The sequence below is a fragment of the Eutrema salsugineum genome, unplaced genomic scaffold (genome assembly GCF_000478725.1).
Source record: "Eutrema salsugineum unplaced genomic scaffold, Eutsalg1_0 scaffold_19, whole genome shotgun sequence".
In the NCBI taxonomy this organism is placed as follows: Eukaryota; Viridiplantae; Streptophyta; class Magnoliopsida; order Brassicales; family Brassicaceae; genus Eutrema; species Eutrema salsugineum.
Window position 1 is genome coordinate 1,888,226 of NW_006256838.1, and position 13,708 is coordinate 1,901,933.

Sequence of the window (13,708 nt, forward strand, 5' to 3'; positions counted from 1 at the left end):
ATCCAGACTTTGCTAGGTCTAAGCGAAATGTTTATCTTGGTCTTTGCACTGACGGGTTTAGTCCATTTGGTATGTCTGGTAGGCAATATTCATTATGGCCTGTGATTCTTACGCCATATAACCTTCCTCCAGATATGTGCATGCAAAGAGAGTTTTTGTTTCTAAGTATATTAGTCCCTGGTCCAAATCACCCGAAGCGGGCCCTTGATGTGTTTTTGCAACCACTCATACATGAGTTAAACCAGTTGTGGCATGTTGGAGTACGAACATATGACTGTTCGAGTGGTAAAAATTTTACGATGCGAGCGGTGCTTATGTGGACAATAAGCGATTTCCCGGCATACGGAATGCTATCAGGTTGGACAACGCATGGGAGGTTATCATGTCCTTATTGTCTTCATAGGACTGATGTATTTCAGCTTAAACATGTTAGGAAAACCTGTTGGTTTGATTGCCACCGTCGGTTTTTACCACCAAACCATCAATATAGAAGAAATAGGCGTTTGTTTATAAAGAACAAATTGGTTCGTCTCCCTCCACCAGTGTACCTAACTGGAGTAGAGCTTGAAGCGCAAATAGATCATTGGGGTGGACTTGAAACGGTCCCCCTTGGAAGAAATTGGCACACTCCTGCGAATATGCCTGACGGATATGGGGTTCATCACAATTGGCACAAGAAAAGTATATTTTGGGATCTGCCTTACTGGAAAGATCATTTGCTTAGACACAATCTTGATGTTATGCACATTGAGAAGAATTTTTTCGATAACATCATGCATACTGTTTTGAACGTCCAAGAAAGAACCAAAGACAGCGTTAAATCACGGATGGACTTACCTGATATATGTAACATAATTGAGTTGCATATGGTGAGTAATGGGAAAGCACCTGTTCCTGTATTTCGGTTGGGTGCTGAACAAAAAACAGCATTGTTTAATTGGGTATCATCAGCCGTGAAATTTCCTGATGGATATGTATCTAATCTGGCTAAATCTGTGGATAAAGGACAAAAGTTTTCAGGGATGAAAAGTCATGATTGTCATGTGTTTATGCAACGGTTACTTCCTTTTGCGTTTGCTGAACTCCTATCGGGACATGTCCATGAGGCACTAGGAGGCATTGGAGCTTTCTTCCGTGATCTAAGTACAAGGACATTATCAGAAGATGTAGTTGCACAACTGTCTACAAATATTTCAATATTGTTGTGCAATTTAGAGAAAATATTCCCACCTGCTTTCTTCGATGTTATGGAACATTTACCTATACACCTCCCTCATGAAGCAGATTTAGGAGGACCTGTTCAGTTTAGGTGGATGTATCCGTTTGAACGATTTATGAAGCATTTGAAGGGTAAGGCCAAAAACTTAGCAAAAGTTGAAGGGTCTATCGTGGCGGGAAGTCTGACAGAAGAGACTTCTCATTTCACGTCTTATTACTTTGCTCCAAAGGTTTGTACACGCAAACGGGCTCCAAGACGTTACGACGATGGGGGTGTAGGACAAAGTTACGCAGTAGAAGGTGTGCCTGATATATTCTCACCAATTGGACGTCTAAGTGGGAAACTAAAAGAAACTTGTTGGTCAAACGAACAAGACTACCACAGCGCACATACATATATACATCTGAATTGCGAGGAATTGGCACCTTACGAGAGGTACATAATTATAACCATGTATTATTAAAATTTGATTGAACAGACGAAATGTCCTTAACAATGTTTTAAAATTTCAGCACTTTCGTCAGTCAAGTCCGAGAATACATTGACGGTGTTTCAGAAGATGAATTAACAAGCGAAAAGACCAACATTATGCATTGTGGTTAAAAGGTCAAGTCGAGCATGATGACATGACATATGCAGTATGGTTTCATGAGTTGCTCCTAGGTCCTATTTCGAAGATAACTACTGCACCTATGTATTTCACACGTGGCTATGTTTTTCATACTTATAGTCATGGCACTCAACGGGCAACTACAAACTATGGAGTTTGTGTACGAGGTGAAGTAGACTTTTATGGGATCATCAAAGAGATAATTGAAGTGGAATACCCCGGATTAGTCAGAATGAAAACTGTTCTATTCAAATGTGATTGGTTTGATCCTACGGTAGGTCGTGGAGTGCGAATTAACAAATTCGGAGTGGTAGATGTAAACGCATCTCGGCGATACAATAAGTTCGAGCCTTTTATACTTGCATCTCAAGCAGAATAAGTCACCTTTGTTCCATTTCCTCGAGTTCGGAATACGGGAATTTCATGGCTGGCGGTTGTCAAAGTTGCTCCAAGGGGTATAATTGATGGTGTAGATCTCCCGCCAATGCAACAAGATGATTGTGTCGACATTACAGCACCCGGATGTTGAAGAAAATGTTGATCCACGTAATCGACAAGTCGAAGATCTATATGGGGACGAAACTGAAGAAGGTGCTGACGAATTTCAATGCAGTGATGATGATGACAATGATGATGAGGACACCGAGGAAAATGTTGATGAAGACTAATTAAATATGTTGACATTTAATTGCATGCTTTGAACGTTTCAATGTAACATTAATTAAAGCCAATTAATGAAAACTAATTAAATGTTGATGAAAATTTGTTAAAGTGTTGACTTGGACATATGTTGACTTTTACGATGAATTTACGACGATTTTTTTGGAATTCGTCGTAAATTCGTCGTAAAATGCAAACCCTAAACCCTATAGGGTTTAGCTTTCCCAACTTACAGAATGGTTTTTGGGTTTATTTTCCTAAGTAAACTGATGTATTATATAAGGGTCTGTAGTATAAGGTTCAGGAACTTGTAGAAATGTGGTTTTATTACGACGAATTTACGACGAATGGGTGTTAACGTCGTAAATCCGTCGTAATATACCATCGAGATTACGACGAATGGGTGTTAACGTCGTAAATCCGTCGTAATATACCATCGAGATTACGACGAAATGTAACCCCTAAATCTTATAATCTATCTTTTCTCGGGTTTAGGGGGGATTTTGATGAAGAGAATAAAATGTCTTACCATCTCATAAGGTAAAACAACTTTCTAAACAAAAAAAAAAAAATTCAAAATTTGACATATATGTGTTTATCAAATAATCTTAAGGTGTTATATACATTTACACAAGATGTATGGATTTATCTTACATCTTACTAAATTCTTCATTAAGTTATGTAAACATGCTAGAAAGTTATACACACCACATTTATCATGAATAGACATGCTTGTATGTCCTTATGGATGTTTCAATTTTTGAATTTCATCAGTTTTGGTATAATTCGTCGTAAATTCGTCGTAATATTACGACGAATTTACGACGATTTGTGGATACACAGCCGTCTTAAATTTTTATGATTATAGTTACGACGATTTTACGACGAATAACACGGATCATCGTAAAATCGTCGTAACTTTACGACGATTTTACGACGAATAACACGGATCATCGTAAAATCGTCGCAAAGCCCAGATACAGCCACGTGTGTTTGTCTTATTCGCTTTATTATACGGTGGGACCTTTGCGACGAATTTACGACGGATTCGTCGTAAATTCGACGTAACTATTACGTCGAATTTACGACGAATATAAATTTTATATATAGGACCTCACCCCTTCCTCATTTCGTCGCTTATCTCTCCTTCCTCTCTCTCTGCTTCGTCCTCTCTTGCATTCCTCCTTTGACGCATAAAAAAGGTAATTATTTTTTTTTAATTACTTTAAATTATTTTATTATTAAATAGTTTAGAAATTCAAACGGTTTAGGTCGGGAATTAGTTTAGGTAGAAATTCAAACGGTTTAGGTCGGGAATTAGTTTAGGCTCGGAATTTGGTAGATTTAGGATCGGAATTTCTTAGATTTAGGCGGACGGACACTCTTCCCGGGCGTCTGCCTCGGGAAACACCGGGACCGATGTCCCTTCATCTTCCGGAGCCTCCCAGGTTCCGAATACCGCGGAGCCGTCTCCACCACCGCCTCCACCATCGCCTCCACCACCACCTCCACCGCCGGCTGCCGAACCGGTACCCGCCCCTCCTCATCCGTATGCCCAGTTTACGGTTGAGGATTTACTAGCCCTACCGGGACGGGGGGCTTTACGACGTCTGGTTCCCGAAAAAGCGGAACCGGGCTCTTATTGGTAAGTAAACTTTTTAGTTTTTTATATTTTTTTAAATTAATGTTTTAATTTACTTAAATATTAATGTAATAAGTTTTTTTTTTGTTTCATAGGTTTAGTTTGGATAATTGTGTCGGTCGGAGCGTTTCCGACACAATTAAGAGTCATTTCGTGGAGCCACACTACAATTGGAGCAAGGTGTCGCAAGAGACGTTCGACACCTGGTACAAGTGCTTTGCGGTATGTAATATTTTTTAAATATTATTTATATCATTTTAAATTGTAGTAAAATTCAATTAATCTTACTTTTATATTATTTATCTAATTTTTTGTTTTCTTTTGCAGCAACGGTGGAACTGGGACATCGGGATCAACGAGACGGTCCACGAAGCTTTCCGGCTGAAGGCGCAGAAACGCCTAGTCAACACCGTTTCCGATTGGAAGCGGAAATGGGAGACCGACGGCGACGACGCAAAGCCGAGCTCCATGTCCACTACCTGTTGGAACGGGTTGAAGGCGTACTGGCTGGACCCGCATGCCCAAACCACCGCTGCTAAGTGTTCGGCCGTCCGAAACCGGGTCGATCCGGTGACTGGTGAGAAGTTAGTGACCCCGCACACTTCTGGCCAAATATCTTTTGCGGGAAGACGTCTCATGATGGTAAGTAATTATTATTTTAATTTAATTTTATTTATTGCTATAATTTATTAAATATTTTTCACTAATGTTTACTAATTCGTAGGCCGAGGAGAACGGAGGAGAACTACCTCCAATGACGAAGCTCTTCGAGACCACTCACCGGAAGAGGGACGGGAGCTTTGTCGACGCTCGGTCCGAGGAGATCTACAATGCCGCTATGCAGCGGATCGCCGAGCGGGAGACCCAGGCCACACCTGACGGTACTATCCAAGTACCGTTGACCGTCGCTGAGCAAGACCAGATTTTCGAAGCGGTATGATCTATTTCAATTTTTTTAAAAATTTATTATATTTATTACTTAATAAATAATTAACGTTTTTATTTTCTATTTGTAGGTTGCTCCGAAGAAGAAGGGCCGAACTTTAGGGATGGGCTCTATTAGAGACTGTCCTGCCGCCTCGGCTTCCGGATTCCGCACGCAGGAGGATCCGAGTCAGCTTCGCCAGGAGCTTGCTACGGCCAATGCTGAGATCACCACTCTCAGGCATGAGCAAGTGGCCCAGAAGCAGGAGCTCACCGAGATGCACGGTCTCTTCGACATCATTGCGGAAGCGGTTCCGCAATCCGAGCGAGGCAACAGCGAGCACGAGGGGTCTTTGAGACCGGTGGTACTTCCGGTACTGGACCATCGGACCAGCAGACGCAAGGTCAGTCTTCGGCTCCGGTAGTGCAGACGGGAAACGACGGTCCAGCAGCGACGGGCGGCCAAGACGGAGAGCCTCCTCGTGACGTCGATCTGAACCTCGACGATAACGAAATCACATTGTAGATTAGTTTTTTTGTAAAAAACAATTTGTATTAAATTTTTTTTTTATTTATAAATTATTTTTGAATTTAAATTGTTTTTTTCTATTTTTAATTTTTTATTATTTTCAAAATTCATTAATTAAATTAAAATCGAAATAAATATTTAATTTATAAATCGACGTAAATTTACGACGAATTTACGTCGATTTATAAATTAAATATTTAATTCGTCGAATATTTAACGACGAGTTTACGTCGAATAAGTTTACGTCGAATTTACGTCGAAAATTTACGACGATTTAACATCGACAATTAAAAAATTAGTTTCCCTTAATTGAAATTGTTCGTCTCCTAATCGTTGTTAAATCGATGTAATTTTACATCGATTTTACGTCGTTTTTATGTTGGAGTTCTTTCGTTGTACTTCCGTTGGAAATTTTACGTCGCATTTACGACGAATAGTTTCCGACGATTTTACGACGATTTTCCGGAGTTGGTAATTTTACGACGATTTTACGACGATTTTGGTTTTACGACGATCGTTTTACGATGAATTTTTTTTCGTCGTTAATTCGACGAAAATGCTGTTTTACGTCGATTTTACGTCGATATATGCCGACGTAAAACCCAATCTTTCTTGTAGTGAGAGCGCGGAGCTGAAGGCGGTGAAGGCCGAGTTGACTGAGGCCCAGAGCCTACTTTCCAGGGAGTTCGAGAAAGACAAAGGGCGGCTGCAGGACATGGTGGCACATTGGAGGGCTCGGGCTAGGAGTGTGCACGCAAAGGCTTGCGAGCGCCTAGAGAAGGTTATCCAAAGCTTGGATGACGCTGATCGAGCTCGTAAGCCGTACCCGGTCTACAACCAACTCACTGGGGTCCTCGGTTTTATCAAGCAGCTCAAGAGGAAAGGTTTGTACGAGGTTCCACCCGAGATGGTGGCGGACATTGAGGCGAAGCACACCAAGGCCCTGGAGGAGTTCTGTTCGGTTGACGCTTGCGTCCTTACCGAAGAGGATAAACGGATGTCTCCTTTTGCTGAGGAAGAAGATGCGCCGGCTGTGAACGCGACTCAAAGCGCTCAGGATCCGATGGTTGGTGAGCAGTTCGGTTCTAACGAAGAGATGCTGAAGGTCGATCAAACTGCCACCTCTAAGACTGCTTAGTTTTTCTCCTTTCTTCTTTTTAATCGAACTCGACTACCCTTGCATGGGTTCTTTTGTAATTTTTATTTCTTTCTGGGCCCTTGGTGGGCTTCTTTTGAACTCGTTTGCCTTTCAGGAGGCTTTTAAATATATGCTCGTTCTTCTTATTTCTTGCCTTGAAAATTTAGAAAAAATCTTTCAAGTAGTAGATCGGCATCTAACTCGAATTTTAACTTTGTTTCGTCGGTAATGATTTGAGATTAGTGCTCAAGTACTAGATCGGTATATAAGAGATGATATTTGAACGTGGTTTTCATCTTTTGATAGCGAATTGCGATAATTCGGCTTACGTTTTGCGAGTGTTGTGAACTTGGCTTATAGTGCGAATCTCAGGAGTTCGGCTTATTGTGCGAGCATACGAGCTCGGCCTGGGGAACCCAAGTGAATCATTTCGTACTGGAAGAGTGAACTAGTTCGAACTCCTGTAAACGTACGAAACGAGTTCAAGGTTTTTCTAAGTCGAAGCTAAGTATGCGAGATGTGCTCGGCTTATTGTTCTTGGTGAATTAGAAATTCAACTGCGGGACTGGGCCCGGATTTTGATATGTGGCTTAACCACGACACCATGTGGGTGCTCGCGAGACGGATCTCGGCTTTTAAGTTTGCATTCATGTGGAATGCTATCGAACAACTGGCCAGGAAGTCGATGTAAAGACAAGGAGTTCGGTCCCTTGTGATTTCCGAACTAAAACTTAGTCATATTTGACTTAATAAAATTTTATTGATGTTATAGCTAGACTCGGTTATGAGCTGCCTACGTACCCTTTAAAGGGATCAAGCCATTCGTAGTTCTAAGTACAAAAGGGATTTTTGCTCCGACTAAGTAGTTCGGAGGCTTTTATTTTTTTTTTTTTTTTTTTTTGCGAAGCTCGAAACGAACTAGTAGTAGTATCGTTTGAGATGCATTGAGTTCCAACATCGCGGGATCGGAGTTCCATCTAACTTCATGAGTTGATAAACACCGGGCTTAACAACCTTCATAATCTGATATGGTCCTTCCCAGTTCGCGCCAAGTTTTCCTGTGTTCTTCTCTTCTGTGTTTTGATAGACTTTGCGAAGAACGAGGTCGCCGTCTTCAAAGTGACGGCCCTTAACTTTTTTGTTGTAGTAACGAGCTGCAAGTTGTTGGTAGTTCTGTATCCGGAGCAATGCTCGTTCGCGATGTTCTTCAACTAAGTCGAGTGCGTCGATCATCATGTTGTCATTCGCGTCGGGTTGCTGGGTAAGCATAGTTCGGCGAATACTTGGGACGTTGAGTTCGGCTGGACACATAGCTTCTATGCCATAAGGGAGGAAGAATGGTGACTGACCGGTCGAGCGTCGCGGTGTAGTTCGGTGAGACCACAAGACGCCGTCGAGTTCGTCTGCCCAAGTTCCCTTAGCAGTATCGAGTCGTTTCTTCAGTCCGTGGGGTAGAGAAACTAAGTCGGATCTTCCACTTAGCACAAAAATCTTGGAAAACGATCGAAGTCAACTGGGTTCCGTTATCCGTAACGATCTCGTACGGGACTCCGTGTCGGCAGATGAGGAACTTCCAGACGAACTTTTTGACATCGATTCCATGAATCTCGGGATATGCTTCGGCTTCAACCCATTTGGTGAAGTAGTCCGTGACGACGAGAACGTATTGCTTCTGAGTCGTAGATCGGCGAAATTGACCGATGATGTCCATTGCCCAGCGCATGAAAGGATATGGTGCGGTCGAGGTCATCAGGAGCTCGGTAGGAAGGTTGATCATCGGACCATGACGTTGGCACTTCTCGCAGCGTGCCGTATACTTCTCGCAATCAGAAAGCATAGTGAGCCAGTAATAGCCACCTTTTTTAATCTTGAATGCCAAAGACCGAGCTCCGGAGTGATTGCCTCCTTCTCCTTCGTGAAACTTCTGCATTACTTCCATGATGTCGTTGCCGCGAACACAAGTCAAAAGTACACCGGAAGCATCCCATCTGAGAAGAGTACCTTTAATGACCACATATCGAGCTGCGCGAGCCTTAAGGCGCCGAGCTGCCCATTTAGCCGCAGGGACTGTTCCGTCTCCGATGTATCCCACGATTTCTAAGGTCCAATCTTCGGGTTCGTCCTCGCCTTCGGCCTCGATATCGATTGGAACGTGTTATCCTTCAGATTCGTCTTCGGGATCGGATTCATTACCATTGAGCTCGTCCGTATTGTTGTCGTGATCGGGAATGATCTCTTTGGGTTTCGTCCTCCGGGTGAGTGGTGGGGCGAGATTGGGTTGGTTTTCGTAGTCACATCGTCTTGTAATGATGTTGCAGTTCGGAGCGGGCTCGATACTTGGTCGCTCAATTGCCACAATTGGGATGGTTCGCCGAAGGTCAGGATCGGAATTAGTCGCGAGTGTGGCTAAGGCGTCGGCGGTTGCATTCTCATCTCGAGGTATCTTTGTAAGCTCGAAGGTAGAAAACTCCGAAGCGACATCCTTAAAGACTTTGAGGTATGCGTCCATGCGGTCGTTCTTGGCCTCGTATTCGCCGTGAAACTGGTTAGCCACGAGTTGAGAGTCGCAGTAGGCGTGTACGTGCTCGGCGCCGATGCCTTTGGCGAGTCGTAGTCCGGCAATCAATGCTTCGTACTCGGCTTCGTTGTTGGATGCTGGGAAGCCGAGACGAAACGACTGCTCGATAACTTCTCCTTCGGGTGATTTTAGAAGAATTCCGACTCCGGATCCTTTATGGGACGATGAACCATCGGCGTGAAGAATCCAGGGTTGTATGACCGGCTTATCTTCGACGAGCTCCGGTGGGAGTTCGACCAAGAAATCTGCTAGGACTTGAGATTTCGTTGCTATTCGATTTCGGTATTCGATGTCATATTCACTAAATTCGATAGCCCACTTAGCGAGTCGTCCGGATTGACTTGGGCTATGGAGGAAAGTACGAAGAGGGTGATCGGTCAGGACCACGATTGCGTGAGACTGGAAGTACGGGCGTAGCTTCTGCGCAGAAATAACCACGGCAAAGGCGAATTGGATAACGATACTCCGATCCATCGAGAGACTTGCTTGTGTAGAAAATTGGCTTCTGCTCGCCGCGATCTTCTCGAACAAGAACGCTGCTGACTGCGAACTCTGAAATCGCGATGTAAAGATAAAGCGTCTCGCCGGTTTCTGGTTTGGATAAAACTGGCGGAGTGGACAAGTATTTCTTCAGCTCGGCGAAGGCTTCTTCACACTTCTCATTCCATTCGAGATGCTTGTTACCGCGAAGAAGTTGGTAGAAAGGCAAGCACTTATCTGTTGATCTGGATATGAATCGGTTAAGTGCCGCGATACGTCCGGTAAGTCGCTGAACTTCGCGTTTAGTTGTCGGCGATGAGAGCTCGAGAATAGCGGCGATCTGCTTTGGATTAGCTTCAATGCCTCGCCGTGTAACGATGTATCCGAGGAACTCTCCAGATGTCACGCCGAACGTACACTTAGTTGGATTAAGCTTCATACCATACTGATCCAAGATATCAAAGTATGTGCGAAGATGGCCAACGTGATCGGAAGCGATGAGTGGCTTTACGAGCATATCATCGATGTAAAGGGCATGACATCGCGAACATCCGGTTTACCAGTCGTTGGTACGTTGCTCCAGCATTCTTCAGGCCAAAGGGCATGACCTTGTAGCAGTAGATGCCACGGTCCGTGATGAACGATGTCTTCTCTCGATCTTGCGGATGCATGAGAATCTGATTGTAACCGGAGAACGCGTCCATAAACGAGAGGAGTTCGTTTCCGGCAGTTGCTTCCACAAGGCGATCGATATGAGGCAATGGAAAGCTATCTTTCGGACACGCCTTATTGAGGTCAGTGAAGTCGACGCCAATCCTCCATTTACCATTCTTCTTCTTTACGACCACGGGGTTTGCCAACCAATCTAGATACTTGACTTCGGTGATAGATCCGGCTTTGAGTAAACGCTCGACCTCATCGTTCACGGCTTGTGCTTTCTCTGGTCCGAGCTTTCGGTGTTTCTGCTTGATCGGCTTATACGTGGGATCAATGTTGAGCTCGTGACACGCGATCTGTGGATCGATCCCGGGCATATCTTCTGCCGACCAAGCGAAGGTCGATGAATGTTGTTTCAGAAAGTGAATGAGTGGCTTGCGGATGACTGAGTCGAGCTCGGCGCCGATTCCGACTTGACGTTCTGGCCTTAGTTCGTCGATGCAAACTTGAACGATCGACTCCTGTTTAGGTTTTGTATTCTGGATGATGAGCTTGTCAGTCGGTCCTAACGAGCTAATAACACAAGCTTGGTTGGCCGAATGAAGTCTGCATTCGTTTATGTAGCACGATCGAGCAACGGCTTGGTTTCCTCGGAGAGTATAAACACCGTCGGGAGTCTGGAACTTTAGGCATTGATGGTACGTCGAGGCGACTGCTTTCATTGCGTGTAGCCAGGGTGTTCCGAGAATAGTGTTGTAGATCGCCGGTTTATCGGGGATAAGGAACTTGATAATCTTTGCGACTCCGCCGACGTAGATCGGAATGTTGACCATGCCGACCGTCATACAACGTTCCCCATCGAATCCGGTAAGTGGTTCGATAAACGGTTCAATCCTATCTGATGCCAACTCAAGTTGGTCAAGTGCATCCTTGAAGATAACGTTAACCGAGCTGCCCGTATCGACCAGAATGCGGCTAACTTCGACGTCGTCGAGGAGCAGCTCGACGACGAGGGCGTCGTTATGTGGTTTATGCAGCCTGATTGTATCGGCCTCGGTAAATACCAAGGGCGTTCCCTTCGGCGGATCATGCGGGGCATTGGGCGCGCTGGCGGCCTGTCTGCTGTACTCTTTGATGGCTCGGACCGAATAACTGCAAGCTTCGATGGCCCCCATTATCATGTTGACGCGTTTCCGCGCCTTAAGAGCGTGATTCTCTGGTGCTCGGTCATCATGATTCCGTTTCTGTTGCTCGGGCAAAACAGGTGGATTTGGTGGTGGCGGTGGTAGTGTCGGTAAAGCCGGTGGAGTTGGTGGATCTTTGGCGGGTGCTTTCTCAAGCTGTTCATTGTTTGGTCGAGGCATATGTGAACGACGGAGATCGTCAATTGAGAGTTGCCCGCCGCTCTTAGACACGTTCGAACGTCGGAGATCATCGACCGAGATTGGTTCCTTTCGATATAGGCCGAGTAGGTATTCTCGCAGATGTCTGCATTCTTCGGTGCTGTGGCCTCTACGGTTATGGAATTCGCAGAATAATGACTCGTCTTGGTCTTCTTCACCGCGGACCCATTTATTGTTCCACTGCTTGTTCGGTTGTTGGATTGCGTTGGCGTAGAACTTCTTGCGATTCTCATATCCTCGACCGTATCCTGACTGCGGCTCATTAGTCGCGGCTTTCGGACGTTCGGGTTGCTTCGTTGAGTGACTTTGCTCGTACGCAGCTTCTTCTTCTTCTTCAGCAATGTAAGTATTAGCTCGGTGCAACGCATCTTCTAACGTCTGCGGAGGGTTATGCGTGATCGCGCTTCGGAAGCTAGTCTTTATCCGAGCTCCTTTTTGAAGACATAAGAGAGCAGCTTCATCGCTAATCGTACAATTGGCGACGATCGTCTTGAAGCGCTGGATGAAGTCGCGAAGGCTCTCGCTTGGTCCTTGAGCTATTTGCCAGAGTTCGGAGTTCTTGGTGTTCTGTCCAATGAACATGGAGAAGTGTTTGACGAAAGCCGTTGTTAACTCCTTGTAGTTGTCGATCGAATTGGCTTCGAGCCGTGAGAACCAGTCGAGGGCTACTCCTCCCAGACTTTCCACAAACAGTTGGCACTGAACCGCATCTCTTTCCTCGGCGGACCTGAATTGGTATCGGTTCATGCAGATGCCGAACGATGTCAAGAAGTGTCGGGGGTCAGAGTTGCCTTCATAGACTTTTATCTTTAGTTTCTCCATGTGTTTGACCGGCGTTCCTGCTACGCGCGACGTGAAGGGAGTCTTCTGTGTTTCCTGAATGACGCGCTCGATTTCCGGAGCCGCGCTCGTGGCTTGGTGTATTTTTGAGGTGATATCGCGAAGCTGCGCCTTCATTGCTTCGAGCTCGGCGTCTCGGCTTAAATCCGACGCTGGTGCATTCGCTGACCCGACTGCGGCAGATCTCATAGTTCCGGCTGGATCTCCGTCAGTATTAAGATCGTCTATGATGTTCCGAACTCGAAGAGGAGTTCGTGCTTCACTGAGCTCGGTGATCTGTGCCGTCATCTGACTGAAGCGTTCCCCGCTTCTTTTGTTGATAGCCTCAAACTGGGCATTGAACACTTGGAGCAGTAGTTCGGTTCCATAACCTCCTACGGCTGTGGGGGTTTGGCCGGCTATAGTTCCAGTGCTTTCTCCAGGAGTTCCTCCTCCTTGTTCTGTTGGGGCGTTAGCGTTGTTTCCACCGAGAGGGTTTCCTTCTTCGTGAATGTTGGCTTGGTCTGTCATCGCTGATTCAATCTTTCCGAAGTCCGATCTAAAACTTGAGAAATCTGTTTAAACCCCCTTCCTAGCGCGCCATTTGTTGATATGCAAATATCGACAAGGGACTAAACAGTAATTTAGATCGGAAGCTCGGTTTTATTAGATCGAATCAAGCAAAATACAACTGAGTTCGGTTATTTCGATAGGTAATAACGAACTAAGACTTAATGCGACTAAGAAGCTATCGTAATGAGTTCTCAGTCTTTAAGTCTTCTCGGGAAAAAATAACTTGTGTTCTCTGGTGTCGATTCGTCTCCCTTTATATATATCTCCTAAGTCGGTATTCAAGCCCGCCTTAGACGATATGGGGCCGAGAGGAGTTTCCTTTTCTCTCGGTTCCTTTCCTTTTCTCTCCCAAGTTTCCTTTTTCTATTAGGAAACTTTCCTGTTTCGACCGAGCTCACGGAAACTCTCTATTTCTTTGAGAGGTTTCTCACCGACCTCGGCCTGATGGACCGTATTCGGCCCATCTTTGTTCGGCC

At 45.0% G+C, this 13,708-nt stretch overlaps 1 protein-coding gene across 1 annotated transcript; it reads right to left on the reverse strand.

Moving 5' to 3' along the window:
- Positions 1–8,139: 8,139 nt before the first annotated feature.
- LOC112087144 lies at positions 8,140–13,190 on the reverse strand. The gene is made up of 4 exons (XM_024157158.1): positions 10,341–13,190; positions 9,830–10,225; positions 8,916–9,720; positions 8,140–8,849 (listed from the first exon to the last, which is right to left on the reverse strand). Exons 1-4 carry the CDS (start codon positions 13,188–13,190, stop codon positions 8,140–8,142), a joined length of 4,761 nt encoding a protein of 1,586 aa, XP_024012926.1.
- Between the last annotated feature and the right edge of the window lie 518 nt (positions 13,191–13,708).